We start from the raw sequence: 20,450 nt of genomic DNA, 5'->3' as shown, positions 1-20,450 counted from the left end.
GGTTGGGAGCGCAACCAATCGCCCCGCAGTAACAGCCTCTATCGCGCGAATGCAATGGCCCGAGGGGCGCAGCCAGCGCCCGAAAACATCTCGGAGTCCATGCCGAATCATGTGAGCTTGTACTACCCGATATCGGGGCGCCACAGTTTGTTCAAATCTTCAGCGCAGTAAGCGTGTTGTAGATGAGAAATGATAACCATATTGCGTGCCCAGGTTGACTGATTGCCAGTCTGGGCTAGCAGTCATTTAGCCCATGATAGCTGGAAAGGGCTAAACCAGGTGTCCTGGGCTAGCCCGTTCTAAAGTCACTCTAGCCCGTTCCAGACTGGAACGGGCTAGGGGTTAGGGGGGGGGGGGTTGTTGAATCCAGGATACCTGGTGTCTGCAGCGCGAGCTTTCATGGAACGTGCTTCGCGCTGCGGTTAGTTAACAGCGCGCTTCCGTGGGAGAGGACGAAGAAGACTAACTGCGGTTCGTTCTACGTGATGGGCGAAACACACGACAGCGTGGTACTGTTCCTCCAGGACGGCGGTTCTACGATAGAGTTCTCCGTGTCTCGGGACGTACTGTCCGTGTCAAGTTCCTACCTGCGGGACGTCATCCGCGAATTCTGGGGGAATCACGGAATCAAGTTGCAGTTCAAGAACCTCTCCCAGGTATTCGGTGGGCGGGGCCGGGGAAGCAACAAAAAACAAGCATAAAAAACAAGTTTGAAGAATGTACGCGGAACACCGCGGTGTGTCGAATCCACAACCTCCTTTATTCAAAATGTTTGGAAATTGCCTATAACTTTCGACTGAGATAACGGTTTGTTCTGAAACTTTGGCATCTGCTTCGGACAGCTAGCGCTACATCTGGGCCGAAAATGAGCGCTCGGCGATGCGTAGCTTTTTTTTTTTTTTTTTGCCGTAAGAAACAACAAAAACTTCGTAAATTTTGTTTTTGTTTTTGAGGGGACACCCTGTATGTATTTACGATCACTTGACAAGCGAGTGCCACAGCGCCCATAAAGAGACCTCCCTGGTTTGCATTCCTCCCGAGAAGTGGCGGTGCATCTCAGCTCTTCTGCTCGTGGTTCAGGTTTTGCTTTCCGCGAGGGCGTCCGCGACCCACGTTTATTTACAGCGCGAGCTACGTTCCCTTGGTCTGTTAGCATATTCTGGTGTAGTATGCGATATCTTTCTGGTTTTAATCATGTCCGACTGATAGAAGCGAACATGTAGAAGTCAACGGGGTGGTTTACCGTGTCGTACCGTTTTGTAAGGTTTACCTTATCCTACCGTTTCGTAAATCAAAACGGGGACAATCAGTGGGTATTAGTTTCCATGATTTTCCCACCACCGCATTCCGGCACGAATGAAACAAAGCCATTAATCGCAAAGGTGACTATCTTTCCATTTCCTTGAATTACCGGAGATTGGGACGAAAAAACTTATGAAACATAAACCATTGAAGATAAAGATAAAAATGACAGGAGAACAAAGTCTCAAACTCAGCTAAATGTTTATAAGAGAGAAAGAAAGAGAGAGAGAGAGAGAGAGTAGGCTTGCGAAAGAGTATATACTAACGTGCACGTCATTGCCAGAGGCCAAACGGTCATCCTCCCACGGACCATAGCCGCTTTGCAAAGAAAGGGTCAATCCATTCACTCAGCTCAAACCTTTCTATCCTTCGTTGGAAATTGTTCACTGCACGATGCATAATTATTTCCAGTTTCTGTTTCCTGCAATTTTAGGCACTGCTGTACAATAACCAAGTAGCAACGTTAAAAACAAATTTAATTTGTTTAAATTTATTGTTTAGAAACCAACATTCACGAATGTTGGTAAGTGCTAAACCTAAATACACCGTTGTTTAAAAGTTCCATGCCACTCTGTTCATTGGTTTATTCATACCAATGTGTCGAACCGAAAAAAATACGGGTTCGGTTACGGTTCAGGTTCAGGTAAATTTATTTTGTTCCGGTTCAGTTCCGGTTCGATTAATTCGATCCGCGAACCGGTTCGCGAACTGGTTCGGGGCGCTGAACCGGTTCGCGAACCGGTTCGGAAATTATAAATGACAAATTGCAACATCAAAATAAATTACAAATAAAACATCTGAAATCAGCACGTACGAAACAGGATACATCGCAGTGTAAGGCTCAGGGATTTCTACCAGGAATGGTTTCTTTATGTGCACTCAAAGGTTATTTCACCGACGTTTACGCATTCGGACTTCATCTACTTGGGTCCGACGCAGTAGCTGTAAAATCCGCGACCTCCTTACAAACCCACTTACAAGTAGAACTCGCTAACTATCCCGCCACCTCGGCGTGTAAGCAATTGAAGGAACAGTGGGGAGAAAATACAGCTTTCTTGATTTGAACTAGCCTTCGGTAACTCAAATTAGACCCTTAAAGAAATTTTCATTAAACAAGTAACATAATATGAAAAACACTTCACCGAACGCAACGCCAGAAGAACGTAATAGGATAAATATTAAAATAGAAGAGTTCGCTGTCTCACAAATATGTTAGCTTCTAAGTGCCTATACGAAACCGGATGCATTATTATCAAACTCCACAGCCTTTTCTTTTCTCATTCCGATGGAAGCAAGCTTCAAGAACTCGCGCGTTCTAGAAACGTGTTATGAAATGAGCACACAGCAGCATTTAGGATTTACGAGATTGTAGGAAAACCAAATCCCGTGGCGCGATTTTTTTTTTTTTTTTTTTTTTTGCACAGCCTTCTTAATTTTTTTTTTCCGTGCAAGCCGCGACCAGCGCAATACTGGTTCCTATGTCAAGATTCATGGATGCAGCGTTTATATTCCTAAGACTGAGTGGAGAAGAAAAATATGTAAGCGAGGTGTGTGTCAGTTGACGGCACTTAAAAAACAAATGGCATTGATAGCACATTCATTGTCAACAGCGCGTGGCCGAACCGTTTTGACATGAGCCGGCAACCGTTATTTTTTTTCCGGTTCAGTTCCGGTTCGGGTTCATCGCGATAACAATATAACGGTTCGGGTTCGGGTTCAGTTCCGGAAAAGATACCGGTTCGGTTCCGGTTTTCGGTTTGGTTCGGTTCCGGTTCGACACCCTGATTCATACAAATACTTTTATGACTCCCGGTACTCTAAATTAGAACTCCGTTCATGTACTGTTTTCCTTTCATTATTTTAAGGTGTGCTTTAAGAGTATAGTGTCCTTCCCTCGGTGATTTCATGTTAAATAATGGGGCGAAAGCAAACTATTCATAAGCAATTTGTGACCGGGCCGGCCGCGCACATTCCCTTTACTCCAATCATTTCTAAAAAAAAGCCTTGAACAGCTGAGTAATGGCGCGCGAAACTATATCGGCCGCATCAGGGGACAGCGTTTTCCCGTTGGCGCGCCCCGGGTGACGTGGTCGTAGGTATAGAGGGGGTCTTGGCTGAATACGGGTGAAGCCTTCAAAGTGGCCACATACATCGGCTTGGTAATGTACCACGCTACGATTTACCACTGAAGTGCCTCAAGGTATGTGAAAGTATCACATCAAAATTTCAAGGCATCACTTAGCTAACCAATCTTTTTTTTATTGGTGACCGTATGCGAATTGCGGACCGTATACACCAAGTCATGTTTACAGACAAACCGGAGCGCCCTTAGCGGGCGCCACCGACGCCGCGCATGCGCGATGGGGGTATGGGCAAAAAGCTCGCCGTCACCCATTAATAAACCATTAGAATGGGAGGTTGTCGGCGTCGGTGTGAGTACCCGCGTTCTTTTTCGCGTGGGAATTGTTGATTCTACGTCCTCCTGGTAATGTCTGACTACTTGAGAGGCCTCAACGAAATTAACGAAGCTCGTTACACCGCCAAACTTGGCGTGAATAATGTAACATGCGGCGACCCATTTCGCCTGGACGCCGCAGAATGGACGCTATAAAGCCTGATTCACATGGTTAGGTTCTGCTCACTATTTTCAGTCATGACGTCGCTCGGGCTGCAGAAACCTGACCCGTAGTTGCGATGTCGACGTCGGTACTGAATATACCACGCAGAATCGGACCGAGTGAATCAGGCCTAACAAGTCGGTGATGGCCACTGGTAACAATTATCAACATCTTATATCTACTGTTTACACCGAGCCTACTTACCCGAAGCAGCCTTCAACCATAGACTTCTTTTGAGGTCTGCACTTCTTATCGCAATTACCAGGTCAACGTTTGGTCTACGGGCCGCTGTCGCTTCGACGAGCAGACGACAAGCAGAAACGTTTGAGAGAGCAGACGATCGCTTGAACGATGAGGCGGCCATTTGAACGTGATGACGCACTGAACGTAGTCCGTAGGTAATCCGTGCAATTTTACGGTTTTCCCGCGTTCACGTTGGAACAAAAGAAATACATCAGACGACCAGAAGTATCCGTGAATTCAATCAAAAGTGCTTTCCGCCCAAGCAATCGTGGTCCGACGGCGTCTGTTTTTCCTTTTTAACGGCCCCTGTTCACGTTCTCGGACGAACCGAGCAGGCAGAGAAGGCATGAAAACTGACCTTCAAACCTTTCCCGACTCTTTTGGTAAAGCCCTAGTCGCAGCGTTTTGACAAGAAGGCAGGTTTTTGTCTGGTTTCTTCCGAAGTAACACAGGAATGCACGTGCCCCATGGCGGCTTCCCCCCACAGCCTCAAATCGGAAGTGCGCCCGACGCGTCACCACTGCGCCGTGACGTAACAGAGATGAAATTGTGAATAACTGGCGCAACAACCAAAACATGGCGGCAGCAGCCCCGAGCCAAAAGTAGACTAATTATTGGAATTATAAACGGCGTGCGCATTTTTAGTGCTATAATGGTCCAGTGCACGATTTATTTCTTTTTCCCCATAAAGCTCATCAACTGCACACACAACAAATAAAACCGATGGTTCGTTGAGTAGTTTCAGCTACACGTCGTCTGCTCATTGACGTGACCGGGCGGCCGTGATCCGCCGGGCGCCGCTGCTGCCATCTTTCTTTTGTTGCGCCACTCAGAAACTCTGCTTTACATCACACTTGATTGCAAATCGTTCACAATCGCGTTAAAATTATGCTGTAATAATCACGAAAACATAATTGTTGAGTTCGTAAAATATAGTACCATTTATTTTCCTGCTTGCACTCAACACGGGAGAGGTGTGTTATAAGCGTTTCGGTTAGTAGCAGTACGGCGATTGAATGTTATGCCAAATTTGTCCACCCAGCGATTTCATGTTTTTTTTTAATGCATTGGCATTTATTGTTTTGGTGCATGCAGCCGTCTTTGGATTTTACGGGCCTGGTTTGGACTAAACTGGACCCGTTTCGTAAGGCCGATGCGCAGTTCCCGCCGTGCTTTTTATTGTCCGTTCGTTCTCTCGCTACGTCCACTTTCCCTGTTACAAAACGGAGCCTTCTGGCACACTTCCAATGACGTGCCGCGGGAGCGTTAGAGGAGGATATCAAGAGTTTGAACTTAGTCTGAAACAACGTATATCGAGTACAGTAAACATACCTGCTTCTTGTTTTCCGCTTGAGAATATTGCGGGAGAGGTCCGCTAAGTGGAAGGTGCCAGGTCCTCATGGGCTTGACTCTTCGGGAAGGCAGGTTTCTTTCATTGCGTTTCATCTTCCAGGCCGCTTTCGAGGGGCTCAAGATTTACCTCCACCACGGGGCGCCGTCCGTGACCTGTCACACCGTCACAGACCTGTACCGCATTGCGTGCAAGCTGAGGCTTCAGCCTCTGATGACTCGTTGCATGAAGTACCTTGCCGAAGCCGGACCCGTGGGCCGGCAGCTTGTCCTCCTCTGCAACACGGTGCGCCTCGGACTGCGGGACGAGAAGCAAGCCGCCCTGCAGTTCATCGTGGAGCAGTTCGACACTGCCACTCGGTCCCGGCAGTTTCTTGAACTGGACTGCACTTGTGTCTGTATGCTGCTGAGCTCGGGTGAGAGTCATATCCGTTTGTGTTCCCCTGATAGTTTGTCTATTAACCCCTTTTGTTAGTTTGCCTTCTATCGCGAACTATGAAAACGCTCTATAGTGGAGTAGACGAGAAGCATAGACAAACTTGCAAACTTACAGATGCTATAGATTACGCTTAGTCATCAAATTAAACGCAATGGCAGTCGACGGTGGTAGGCAAACTTGAAAAGGCACCTCGTGAAAACCCGAGTGTAACAATCGCTCTTTCGCTTAGATGCGCATCTTCAGGTCTGTAGACGTATTTTAACAAAATAAATGAAAAAAACAAAAAAAACTGCACATATCTTTACAACAACACCAATGCCTTACAAGCACAACAACACTGGGAACACCAACGGGCGAGCATCAAATATGTCCGTGTGTCGACCTTTGCGCCGCTGCAGATGTCTTAGCCACGGAGTCGGAAACCGGAGTGCTTCTTGCCGCCTTGACCTGGCTCGAGCACGAATACCAGGCTCGACGACAGTTTGAGGACACCATACTGGGATGCATTCGGTTTCCTCTGCTTCCCGAGAGCATCCTGCTGATGTGCATGGAGTCGCAGCCTCCCGGCCGTGCTGCACTGCAGGGCGCGTTCGTCAAGACCAAGCTCGCGGAAGCGTCCTTGTGAGTCGCCGCCATGCCCTGTGTAGACACTTTCTGCGCGCCTTAAAATGAGGACCGCGACGAATGGGGCGGCTCAACAATTCTGGTACTTCTAGTAAATGTGCAGCTCAGAATCGTTCCTTGACGTCCATGATCGACGAATAGATTGTAAGTGTACATTTTATCTCGCTAATACCGCGAAAACTTCGATCTCGTGAAATGCAGTTCCAGGATGAGCTAATAGATAGCGCCAGCTTGCCAGTGTGCTTTCTAGTCGTAAGATATACAAGAACTCGGTCGTAAGCGAACGCCAGGGTGTGAACAGATGCAACTAGAATATTATAAACAAGAAAATACTGTTGTTTCATAAATTATAAAGAACCATATATTTGCACAGTCTTGTAGGGTTCCCATTACATGTAAACAAATTACTTGTAATTAACAAATTTTTTTAATATTTTTGTAATTGGATTACTTTTTATTAGGAAGAAATTGCAAGAGTAATTTGTTTACTTTTGGAAATATCTAAAGCTACTTGTTGCTGCTACTATTGTTTTCTTCCCTCCCTAATTGCGCCCTTTGGTCTTACATGTTTCCCCCTTAAGAATCTTCGAAACATGTTTCCGGACAAAGCATGGCCTACCAAAATTGCTGTATTGCTAAGATCTGTAGTTTGAAATTCGGCGATTCTAAAGGTGTCTCAAATAGCAACCTGACTCTTTAAGTCGACCGCAAATATCGGTTTCTTAACCTATCTCGCCATGATTTTGTGCAGCATTGCCCGCAGGTGGTGCATTTTTTCCATAAAATTTGCAGAGCCAGCTTCCCTGGAGAAAAAGTAAAAGTGGAAAAAGTCTTAACTCCTATGGAAACGTTACGAAGCCACCGGTCTTCAAACAATAGGGCGCCTTTTGGCACGAGAGACAAGAGATGGCGCAAGTGGTCGCGACACCAACTGCCGCCAACGAACGAGCACACGGCGCAGAGAGCCGGCGTCTTTAGCAGACGATATTTTCGACCCAAAAGCGGCGCGTGTTGCGCAGGCGGCGAGAACTTCTGCAAAGCAAACAAATTAGTGCCCTGAAAAAAAAAGAGTAAAAATAGCCTGACAAACCATTTTTTATTCGATTATATGTCCATTCAATGTGTTTTACTAATAAGGATGATAAAATCATGCATTGGCAACTGACATCGAAAAAGCTCGCGCCGCTTTTGAATGGAAACGATCGTCTGCTAAAGACGCCGGCTCTCGGCGCCGTGGGGTCGTTCGTTGGCGGCAGTTGGCGTCGCGACCGCTTGCGCCATCTCTTGTCTCCCGTGCCAAACGGCGCTCTGTTGTTTGAAGACCGGTAACTTCTTAGCGTTTCCATAACAGTTAAGCCTTTCCTACTTTTTTAACCTTTTCCTTGGGTATGTTTGCTCTTTGCAAATTTTATGGAAAAAATTCCCCACACGTTGGCAACGCTGCACAAAACAGTAGCCCGATATAGGTTAAGAAACCGATTTTAGCGGTTGATTTAAAGAGCCTGGCCGCTTTTTAAGACACCCTGCAGTTCACAAATGGAGGCACCAAAGGTCCGCATTATACTGGCGGAAAAAATTACCGTTTTGAAAATTCGAACTATTTGGGAAATAAAGGTTCCTTTTTTGGGGTAATGGTTATTTACTTTTTCTCTCCAGTAATCAAGTAACCGAATTTAATATTTCTTAGCCCAGAGTAACTGTAGCTGTAATATATTACTTTTTTTTGCAATGCGTACGAGATCGCTTTATATTAATGCAGCTTCCACTACCTGAACCTGCGTGGGCGTCCGGACTTGGGTCCCGAGATCAAGCGGCGCACCTTCTTGGGCACCGACCCGTCTCCGCAGTCCCTGGACGAGGGTGCCCTCCAGCCCGGTTCTTACACCAGGACCGTGATTGAGAGGCACATCCTGACCGAGGACCGCGTAAAGCAGGCCCTCCAGAGGGCACAGGCGGCGTGTTCTGAGGTCTTCCAGACCCCGACGGCGTGCATCAACAACGCCTACTACAGGGAACACGAACGCGAGCTCACGGTGGCTCAGGCTGTGGTTAGGGGGTTCCTGGCGCGAAAGCGCTACGCCAAGCTGCATGCCAAACCTAAGGTTGGTAGCAAGTTTTTAAAAGGATTACCCAAGCTGTACACTAGAGGCGCACCTAACTTGGCAAGAGCGTGGAGATCCCAGGCGCCTCACTTAAGCATGCAGTTTTGCTCTAAGGCGCTAGTGAGTGCCAGGGTACCTTCCGTAGGCGTTTCAACGGCTTTTCTCTGGCTTGCCACGGAATTGCCATAGTGACAGACTTGAGCCAAAGATGCCAGCTGACAACCAGAACTACAATCGACGAAGCCTAAGTCTGGTACTTGGTTCGGCAATTTAGGCCCAACGTTGCCACGTGAAGAAAACCGAACAACCGGAAATGAAGCCTAACCCTTGCACGTGGTTTGGCGATTTGGGCCCAAAAGATGCCGGATGACAGTCAAACCATCTGCAGTGAAACCTAACTTTGGCACTTGTATGGCGAATTAGGGCCAAGATATCCAGACTCTCGGCAAGGAAGGTCTAATATGGCTACACCTTGGCATCTTCGGGCTTTTTAATGGCGTAAATTCCCATACAGAAGCCAAATTTTGGCCAAAAAAACTGTGCTATCCGGGGAATCGCCCTTTAATTTGTGTTGTGACTACCATGTTTCATTTTTAAAAACAACCATATAAAATTAATAAAAAAAAAAACTTCGTATTATAAAGTCTTTTTTTTCTGCAGCAAAACGTTTCGCCTAGTTTTTACATTGACTATATGTGTGCATCAAATACCTGCACAAAGACTTGAGGCCCAAACTTAACTTCTGTCTTGCCAACACATCGACGGTGTGGTTAATAAGTCCCAGGCTTCCTTCCTTTTCAACACCTCGCTCTCTCTCTCTACTGTACGTAAATGCACAATATCCTCACTCTAGTATATGTAGACGCTTTCAGGCAACTTTGAATAGGTGCTACCGTCTTCGCATCACATGACCCGTCCGCCATTGCCGGCCTCTACTTTTCCGCGGCAGCACTACGTACTGCACTGCGTAAACCGTGTTTCGCCAGCCACCACCGGGGTGTTGTATTCGTTGGAATCTTGTTGTGAATGGATCGACGACTGAAGATTATGGCTTAGACTTCAGAGTCCATGCACGTTCATCACACCTGTTATGTTTTCGCCGAAAGTAAAGCTAGTTGGAACCCAGTGCGACTTTTGCAAATGTCGAGTAAATACAGCAAGGCTGTCGCAGTCTTATTCATCACTGAATCTGCGTACTTCACTCGTCGTGGTCTTGTTTCAAGACCACGACGAGTGAACTTCAATTGCACTTCAATCACGTAGGCGATTTGGCAAGCGGAAAAATTTGCGATCAGCGACGGGCTGGGCCGTTGCTGGGGCGGATTTCTTGCTCTCGGACGCAGCCACTTTTGGTTGTAGTTGATTCCTAGTAAACTTCGCTCGTCACCCGGGAGTCGCTTGCATGCGGTCTTTGGCGCTGTCTCTCGTCGCTCATCAGAAGAATATCGTGTTCGATGTTGGGTACATCGGAATGAGTTACAGCAGACAACCTATCCGTTGGATAGAATGTCTTGCGAGATCGAGCAGTCGTTAATTTGCGAGCGTGGCCCAAGAAAAACTGATGCCAGTCCCGTCTTAAAGATGCTCTTCTCGGGTTATTCAGCATGGAATTGTGCAATGTTAGCGACTCTAGGTTCGCGGCCGCAGCGATGGCCGTTTATGATCGTGTTTTCTGCAGAAAGAGAGTCGATAACGTAGCTCCTAAATTTCTAAACTTCAAAAAATCGTAATATCACGGTTTTGCTTGGTTTTTCGGGTATCTCTCTCCAGTTTGTTGCTGAGTGGTACGGTACAGACCTTATAGAATGACCGTCTTTTCGGAATTCGGCAGCCGAAATTTGGAAGTTGTGTCGGACATATTTCTCTGGATTAGTGGATTGATCCTGTAGCTTCGTGTTCACATTCGAAACTTTCTGTAGCAAGATATCAAAATAAGAAAGCAACTGTTTTAACAGTAGGTGTCTGACTAATAGAGAAGCTATTTTCACACATTAAAAAAGGGACGTCGAAGCGTTAAAATAAAATTGAAGGAGTGCAGGCGCAAGCCAAAATACACGCCGGCAATGGGAGTGTGGGGGGCGCGCCGACTGGTGGAGGACCCCTTCACCAGAGTACCCTGTTACTGTTTAGAAACAAAAGCCGTCTCTTGGTCCTAGGATACTTCCGGTAGCTCCGTTTTGGCAGGCTTTCCGAGACAGTTGCTATCAAAAGTCCTGGGACGATGTTCTACGGAAATCACGAAGTTGAGGATTTCGCGATTATATCGTTGTATGCTATTCAACATATAAGAGGGAAGTAATGCCATACAGGAGGAACAAAAATAGTCTCCAACAAAGTTTTCGCTAACCATTCCTTTAGCTAACCACCTAGAGAAGTCGTCATACTATATTTGGTAAACGTTACAAAAAGCGGGGCTATGGTGGTAACTGTTTGTCTCCTCGTTTGAAGGGAAGTTCAATAGGACGTAAATTGCCATCATAACCTCCTTTCGGTAATTTAGACAAAAAGAGTAAGTTTAGCCGATGGGCAGAGCCTGTCGCCCGCTAGAGTAACCGGACCAAGAACCTCAAGGTCTTTTTGCTTCTGACCACTCCACTCTGTGTGCTCTAGTTACAATTGGCGGTCGGGAGTTGTTTTATAAGTAGAATTTTATGTACTCTAACATTTTATTTCGACTGCAATTTGTCGCTGTTTCCAAGTACCGGTCGCCTTTTATCGATTTCCAAAACAAAACTTACCGATAAGCGGTTACTTCCCTTTGGTATTAAACAAAATTATGCTTCCTCAAACAAAAAAAGAACCCGGCAATGAAACGCACAGGTCTGCAGTGCCTGTCTTAGATGGCGCCCATCGCAACACTAAATTGAGAGAGCACCCCGCCCACTTTTGCCAAGCAGCCATCCGAGAAGCCAGCATTCTCTGAAAACGCAACCTCTGGAATCGCAATAAGTTTCAATGTGTCTAGGGAGCTATGGAAGGCGATGGTGGTACCTGGACTAACATTGGCTAACGCTGTAATATGCGTCCCAGGAGATGTCCAAGCCCACATTGAGCGAAGGCAACGAGAGGTTGCCCGCTAGGGACTTAGCTGCTACGAGACAGTAGCATATGAAGCCGTGTAGGGTGACCTGGGCAGGTCCTCCCATGAAGCTCGGGAAGCGAACAGCAAAGTTATGTTCGACGGACGGCTTCGACACATGGACACCTGCCGTTGGGCCAGTAGACTGTTCTGATACACCCACCTCACGGGACTCCCGAACACCCGCTGGCAGTGACGTTTCAAACATCTCTAGCGCAAATACTTTTTTTTTGTTGACCCCATATATACATTGACGGTACAGGCACGGGACTCGGAAATCTGTCAGAAGGTTCGTGGCCATGAGACCCAACAGTGGCTCCATGTGGTACACACGAAGCCGAATCTGAATATCTACGTGACACACAAGCAGAGCATCACCTCAGAGACTCGGTTTTACGACAAAAGCCTTGGCAGCCAATTGCTCTTTGAAGCACGAGCCGAGGCTCTACGAACGCTTTCCTACAGACGACACTTTTGACATCACTGTGATCGCGAGTTTGTGCCGAGAGTGTGGGGCCCGCGATGGAGCAATCGCGTATATTGTACTTGAGTGCTTGGCTCTGGAGCCGACTTAACACATTGCAGTGGCCCCTGTCTCCAGAGCCCTTTGGCACTCTCTCATGCTTTTGGCTTCAGTGGGTGCCCGCATGAACGACATCAAGCCACCGATACGGGACGTGATGGACAAGCAAACAGCCCTAACGCACAGTGGGGGCAGATCGGGTCCAAACTGGTCGACTGTTGAGACCTCAAAGCGACGTCTGGAGGACTGGTGGCGAGATATACATCTCGGGGTGAACTAAGCATTCAATGGACCCCCAGGGTAATCCACGAACACTGCTCGAGCCCGCCCGTTTCGAAGGGAATAGCCATAACATCATCATCATCATCATTATCAATTTTGTAGGTGGGAAGTTTTGAGACAATATTCAAAGTATTGCAAATTCAATTTTGACGAAAAAGGAAAGAATTGAAGTCACGTAAATAAAATTACATGATTGTAGTTGGTAACTAGGTTTGAGATTTTAATTGCGTGTACAGCACCAAAGACGCTTGTATTATCAAGAAACACTTTCATTACGATGGCAAATCGCCGCATGCGAGGCGTGTTTAAAGGAGCTGTGCAACAATATTTGTACTGTGCACAAATACCGCTTAAAACGGATCCCTAACGTTAATGACTTATGAAACACGCGTTCGTTTTTCACCCCACGCAATAGAAGTCCCAGAAAAAAAATTGAATAAAAACGAGCAGCCTTCACCCCCTCAACTCGCAGCCAGAACAAGCGGCCACGTGATCTGGACCCGATTATATGCCGCCAGTGTTGATCATAACCACGCGCTGGGGTTGGCAAAGCGCAGGACACGCGCTGAGTTCCAGACATTGTTATGGCTCGGCTGTTGTCGTCGTTGCAGCGATTGGACACGGGTCACTACCCGAATGCTTCTCGAGCTAGCAATTGTCACGAGCCCAAGTCGAGTGCCCACGCAATGCCCGGGTCCAATCTATGAACCGCATTCAAATATCGTCACTTGGGTGTACTGCGATCCCCGAGTTACGTCATCAAATTTTGCAAAGGAGAGATTGAATGAAAATGACCGCTTTTGTCCTTGAAATTACACCGCAACAAAGGAGTTTCTTGGCCAATGGCGTTGCGTGTGAGTATCCTTGAGTCCCAGGTGTGCCAGTAAGCTCGTGTAGAGAGAAGAACATTCCAATTGATTATCGTTGCACAGCTCCTTTAATTCAGAGTGCATCAAAACTTTGATGCACCAGGATGCCCGAGAAAAGTTTTTACCTTCGGGTTGCCTCATTTTCAGCTGCGGTTGCAAGACTGCTGGCATGTCCGAAATAATGCCCGACTTCCCCAGTATAAACGGCCCTCTAGACAGGCCACGGCTTTGCATAAGTAACCCTCGCTCGCGCGTCACGCACACAGAAATCTGCTCGGTGCAAAACAGATTCGTAACTTCAACGACCTACAGGGGCGCTCTGGTTCCTATCAAAATGGCTGTCATCTAGATGATCGTCAAAAAAGCAGCAGTACGAGGTTGGGTCTGGGACGCGTGTGTAAATATAATTTTGTGAAATACCAGGGACGGTAACAGCCTTACCTCATACGTCCACGTCAGTAAGGTGTATGTAAGCACCTACTATCTGAAACCGAACATCCAGGATCTAGAGAGTGCGATTCTCACACCGCGGTATCACCATTGCTGAAAGCTGTGAAATAGGTCCCGTCGCATAATATTGCGCCTAGCGGCAGAATCAGACAAAAGGAAGACACGTATATGCGAAATGTTAGCGGCGTAAGTAGAACAATCCAACGCTGTAACTGCTGTAACCGTACCCTTGTAAAGCGCATTTATGCGCAATAAACCCCTAGACCTTAGCAATTTTTTTTACGGACAGGTTTTAGGGTGTGTAATTTCAAAAGTGGTACTCAATATACCACAGGCGTAGAACGTGTTCCAGTTTACCATTACGCTTTACAGACATACTTTTCAAGAAAATTATGTCACGCTGATCTGCCCTTCGCACACTAAAGTTGGTGCCTCTTTACTCTTTTTTAATTCCACCGGAAATTGCGCAATGTTTTGCGGCTACGCATAACGTTGTTTTATCTATAGACTCTCAGTAGGCATTTTTTTCTGGTTAGTGGATGGGCTTTCCTCGGCATAAAATTAAATGGTAATTTTGTGGTGGTCTGGAATGAACGTAAGCATGAGTACTAAAAAATTAGTAATAACCAGACTAATATACCGGGTGTTTTTGCGCAGACTTTCAAAAATCCTAAAAATTAGGGCGTCTGAAGAAAAAAAAACTGTCTTCGGGAACAAACTACGAGCCACGGCGGACGTCAGAAATTTCCAAAAACATACTAATTAGCCAGCTAATGAATTAAAATTTTTTACTTAACTTTTTAATTAGTGGAAATAGACATATGGTTCCAGTTGGAAGCTTCCTGAGCGTTATCGAAAACCACTAAATCAGTCATCTTCAGATAGACTTTGAGCGCGTGAGAAGCGTAGTAAAACACTAAAGTTACCACTCGTGGAACAGGTACAAGGCTGGGGTTAGATAAGAGACGGAAAAATCTCGCGGGGCGCCTTACCGCAACTGCTAGCCTTGTACCTGCTCCACGAGTGCTAACTTTAGTGCGCTACTACGCTTCTGACACACTCGAAGTGTTTCAGAAAATTACTGATTTAGTGGTTTTCGATGTCGCTCAGCAAGTTTCTAACTGAAACCATATATCTATTTTCATTATTAAAAAGTTAAATAATGAATTTTAATTAATTATCCGACTGATCGTTACGATTAGCCCCGTATTCTTTGTCCCCCTGTCCGTATAACTCACTTGCACAAACCGCATAAGTGTAACCTTCGCAGCTTTTTTTATTCAAATCTGTTAATTAAAAAAAAAAAGGTGTAAATTTTTTACAAAAAGGACAAGCTTCACCTTAAAAAACACAACACTTTCTCTTGAGGGTAGTGGCACCCACGAGAAAATTTGGTGTGTTTATGTATATTTGTTCTCAGCTCCTGCGCCAACGCCTTCTTGTACGAGCTTATAGTTTTGTTCAGTATACTGTTGATACCAAGCGCCTTGATGATAATTTAGTTTGCTTCTCTATGGGTTGGTAATCCTTGAAATTCTACAGCGTATATGGATACCAAGACAGACCAACGTAATAAAACAGTATTGAGATTATACTATGCTATTTTTTTTTCATTTCTTACTCTTGCACATCATAGCCCAACCCACTGGCCTCATCCGGCTTTACCGACCAACAAACTCCGAAGGACACGCCTGCTTTGGGCGGCCAGGATCAGTGGGACGCCGAACCTGCGTTGCAGGCCTTGCCGCGCATGACAAACCTCCAGGTGCCAGGAACCGTGATTCTCATCAGCGGCGGTCTGGGTGCTGACGAGCGGATCAGCACCAGCTGCTCCCTCCTAGGCTTCACACCCAAGGACTGCATGCTGTGGCGTTGCGGCAGGCTGCCACAGCCGCGCCAGCTCCACGCGTCCGTGTTCTTGGACGGCCACTTCTACATTCTGGGCGGCTTCGACGTGAGAAACACCAACGATGGTCTGAGGTTCGCTACCAAGACCTGCTTCAGACTGGAGTTGTCCACGGGCACGTGGGAGCGGCTTGCTGATATGAGACACGCTCGCTGCAACCATGCAGCCATCGCCATGGAGGGGCGCATCTACGTGGTCGCCGGGCAAGACGAGTTCGACATGTAAGCAAAGGAGAATGAGTTTGACATGTAAGGAGAATAAAGACAAGTTTTTCATCTACACAGTGGTGTCTGGTGTAAAAGGTAAGGGATTAATTGGTCAAACAAGCACGTAGCTTTCACTTGTAGATATGAAAAGCCTGTCTTTATTCTCCTTCGGCCCGAAGCCCATGCATTTCCCTGTCCTCTTAAGCCCGAATGGAGGTCTTTGACGTTATTTTCGTTGTGTGTTCTCGCGCACACCGGCGGTTGCTGGCTCGTGGAAAGAACGTGCACCACTTATTATGGGCACTAAATTCTTTCGTTCAGTGTCCCTTTAATGCCGAACAGAAACTACTGAAGGTTGCCTGAGCTAGAGTTTACAGTAGGCTTTAAGACTTCTGGCATACCATTTATTTTGCGTGGTAGCTGAAATGGTCAATTGATGCGCGATGCTGGTTGTGTTTGGAGCGGAATATTGGAAGTTCACGCGGTGTGTCATCGAGGCGAAATGACCTGTATTTGTCAACACTACTATATATGCGAATTCTGTATATATGCTAATAATAAACCCCTGCCTTTAGGAATAAAATTGATGACTACTATAAGTCTTACAACGACTGGCATACTATTGCGCATTCCACATACAACTCAGAATGAAGAATACATGTCTTGCTCACACATCGCTCACCTAGAGTAATCAGAAACTCAAATTTCTTTCCGAACGCAAATGAATCATGGAAGAGAGTTGATAAAAGCTTGCTTCAAAAGCCTTTCTTAACTGTAGAGTGGCTAGATTGCATCGAGAATGATAACGAGGCTCGTTTCATGAGCCAAACTCTAGGCCCACGACAGGATTTGTGCCGCACTAGGGGAGATCTGTTTCCCGTTCGACGGGCTCAATTCATCCCTCGGCGCCATTCAGTACGCTTAAGCTGAATCTAAAGTTTGATTCTAGCTTCCTGAGCTCAGTGGAGTGGTACGAGCCGGGCTCCGACGCCTGGACCGAATTGGCGTTGCCCTTGCCTTGCCGGCTGTCGGCCTGCGGTGTGGCTTCTTTCCGGGGTCTCCTCCACGTGGCTGGAGGTCTGGTGCAAACCGCGCGCAGGCGGGATCTGAACGTCGTGTCGACGCTGCTGTGCTGGGACGGCCATCGTTGGACCACAGCGGGACCTAGTCTTCCCTTGGGTCGAGGTTCGAATAGATGCAGTCCAATCTCTTCGTTTCTTCCTCCTTGTCACGTGAAGTCAGGTCATGTTACGTGACACCATGACTTTTAAGTGTCACGTAACCTGATGATGTCACGTGGCGTAGTGGCGTGTAGGTCATTGCGACTACATCACAGGTGCGAACACGATAACGTTATGAGCTGCTTCTATAAATGCTATACATTTAAAAGAGCCGTAACATTGATACTTCATGCGTAGGAAACCCCTGGTCATGTAAAACTATGAGATGCGCTTGTGAACCGTTGCAGTAAGCGACGAGAACAATGAAGCGTACACCTTCAGAGATAAGTGTTAGCTTACTCAAACAAGCTCGAGATTGCCGGTACGCCGTTGACGGAGTATGTATCAAATTCTTCCTGTATCAATAATGTTTGCACCTAACGGTATGACTAAGTTTTACGTTTTCATTGGTGTCATAATCTTGTTTCAATAATAATGCTTTCATTTCTCACGATGTGGCGTTTATATAACCTAGACCCAAAGTCAGATGATGCAACAAGAGTTATTTCGGAAAGATCTGGCCGAAACTGGCAAACCTCTTCGTTTTTAAAAAGTCAAAAAGTCAAAAGTCTTTATTTCTCTTCGTTAGGAGAGGGGAGGCAGAGAAAAAAGCAACTCAGTGTTGCTTGACGAGCCTCTGCCCCCCCCCCCCTCCCCCCACAGCAGCAGGGAAAAAAATATATACACGTATACATGTTCATACAAATTCACAATCTCTACACCAATAAAAAGAAAATAAGCGAGCTAAATCGTACAATCGATTCATGCTTTAACTATTCCGGAAAATATTTAAGAAAATCATTAACAAAAACTGAAAGTAATCGCAGCTTCAGGCTAGAATGACATATCCTGGTTCAAGATCACCATTAAAACAATGTCAGATACTTTTGGCTTGAGTTTGTTAGATTTACATCCCTATGCGTACAATGATACAAAAAGGGAAAACCGTTGGAAAATCGGGAACTGTGTACTTTCAGCATGTGCTGTAATATTGACTGTTCTCATCAATTCAACAAGACTTTATACACCCAACGTACACCGCCGCAGAAGATGTATCTAAATCGAACGCGCCTTCGGATGAAAACGGGTCGTTATAAAAGGAACAATCTTTAAGGAAAGGTTATTCGTTTCTCATCTGTTGGAGGACTCATTGACATCTTGCTTCAATAACGTGTACTTTCGCATCTCCTGGTTGTGGCAGGATCTCTCGGGCTCGTAGAACACGCGGGCAAGCTTTATGCCGTTGGAGGCCTTGCCAGGGCCAAGAAGGGTCATCTACGAGTCCTTGCGGACATGCTCATTTACGACGGCCAGGAGGACGACTGGAGGATTGGGCCATCCTTACCGGAGCCGTTGCACGCATGCCACGTGGCATCTGTGGGTAAGCTATGGCAAGGAGGCTAGCTTGTGTAAGCTGTAGGCCAACGGCGTAGAGAATATAGTTTTCAAGAGAGGACGCGGGGACAACCCGTTCATACGTTTAGAGTTATGGTTCTTGAATGCCAGATTCAATAGTATGGCTCGGTTTTTTGTTTAGACATAATATTTTATAGGTGAGGTAAGGTTATTAGCATCCCCAATCAGCTGATGGATGTGTAGCAACAATACTGACAATATTGACCATCGGAATGGCTTGATGGATCTGGGCTTATCTTCATCTCTGTGAGATGAACGGAATGTGGTAAATGTAGAGCTGAAAGTGAAATTTTTAACAAAGATGATGTAATTAAACAAAAATTCACATTGTAACCAGAATTCTAATTCTATTGAAATGCTACTGTTTTTTTTTTTTTAATATTACGGAAGTCTGTTTAAGTTAAGTTTGGCAAAAGGTGAGGCCATTGGGTTTCCTTAGTTTTAAGCAGTGTTGCGGAATGAGCACCCCCTTCCATTCCAACCGTTCCTGGAAATGAGCGTTTGCAATAATTCCATTTCTTTCAACTCCTAGAAATTGACACATTGGGTTCATTCCTACTTATGAAATGGCTGAAGCGTTCTTTTCCATCCCTCTAACTCCTAACCATTAAAAACTGGCACTTGACAGGTACATTGTGTTACCTGCAAAATCAGTACGACGAACGCTATCAAACGCAGAGACAACTTCAAAAATATGCCCACGCGTCCCCAAAACATCAAATCTACATCAATAGTGACAGATGGGCCAGTTGGTACATGACTTATTTTCATAAAATTCGCCGCAAGACAAGGACAGAGTAAGTGAGACAACACGGGGCGCTACTTTCAAATGAATGTTTATTGAAAACACACTATTTATATACCCAATCGGACTTCTCAAGTAAGAATTCAAATTCTTTGTCTGTCAGATGCACTGACGGGGCACTAATGCACTTGTCATCCCCCTGCATTCTAATGTTAAATGACTCGAACACCTCTCTCGAGATTTTACTTCTCAGCTTTGTCAGAATTTTTGTTTTTTCCAGTCCCGCGGCGCAAGGGCATCTGTCGCAATGAATAGCTAAATTTCCCGAGGGGGAATTCCTTACTGATAGCGCGTGCTCTCTTGCCCTTTCATCAATGCATCTGCCCGTTTGGCCCACGTACCCTTTTCCGCATGTCCTTGGAATTTCTATACGACCAAAGATGCGCATTCCACGAATTTTCTAGAGTGCTTCTTTCTGCAAATGTCACCTCCGTCTTGTTTATTGTTAATTCTTTGGCACAGGCTGGACAGCTTTTCCGGGGCCGAAAACACAACCGGCAAATCAAAGCGTGCCGCCACTTTTTTTAGGTTGTGTGAGACCTTGTGTATATACGGTATAACAGCGGGTCTCACTCTCCTCCTGGGCTTCTGTGCTTCCTCTCCTTTCTTTTTCATCTTGGAAACAAGTGTTTCCGCCACCTCTTGAAGAAAACGACCAGGATAATCCGACGATTTTAGGCGTTCCGTCTGGTTGCAAAAACTACTTTTCACGGTGTGCTGGCACGACTTGGCCAACAATGCCTTCAAAAGGGAGGAAGCGATCACTCTCTTAACCAGCTTACAGTGTGCTGAATTAAAGGGCAGGACCGTTTTCTTTGAGCGTGGTCTGTACTCCCAGAACACGTGTTCCTCTTGAAAATCTAAACTTAAATCCAGGAATTGAAGCTTTCCTGACGCCATTGTTTTGTGAGTGCCATTGCGCCCCGGAACTGAAAAAAAAACAAAAATTCTGGGAAAGCTGAGAAGTAAAATCTCGAGAGAGATGTTCGAGTCATTTAACATTAGAATGCAGGGGG

The 20,450-nt window shown here is 46.1% G+C and overlaps 1 protein-coding gene across 1 annotated transcript; it reads left to right on the top strand.

Annotated features, from left to right (window-relative positions):
- The first annotated feature begins 485 nt into the window (after positions 1–485).
- Positions 486–18,617, top strand: LOC121837836 (kelch-like protein 3). The gene is made up of 7 exons (XM_042293668.1): positions 486–656; positions 5,617–5,929; positions 6,351–6,573; positions 8,336–8,678; positions 15,518–16,008; positions 16,943–17,178; positions 18,415–18,617. Exons 1-7 carry the CDS (start codon positions 486–488, stop codon positions 18,615–18,617), a joined length of 1,980 nt encoding a protein of 659 aa, XP_042149602.1.
- The last annotated feature ends 1,833 nt before the right edge of the window (positions 18,618–20,450 follow it).

This window comes from Ixodes scapularis, unplaced genomic scaffold (assembly GCF_016920785.2).
Source record: "Ixodes scapularis isolate PalLabHiFi unplaced genomic scaffold, ASM1692078v2 PGA_scaffold4__175_contigs__length_147842914, whole genome shotgun sequence".
NCBI classification, from domain to species: domain Eukaryota; kingdom Metazoa; phylum Arthropoda; class Arachnida; order Ixodida; family Ixodidae; genus Ixodes; species Ixodes scapularis.
The sequence above is the reverse complement of the archived record's forward strand: the minus strand, read 5'-3'. Positions and strand labels throughout refer to the sequence as shown.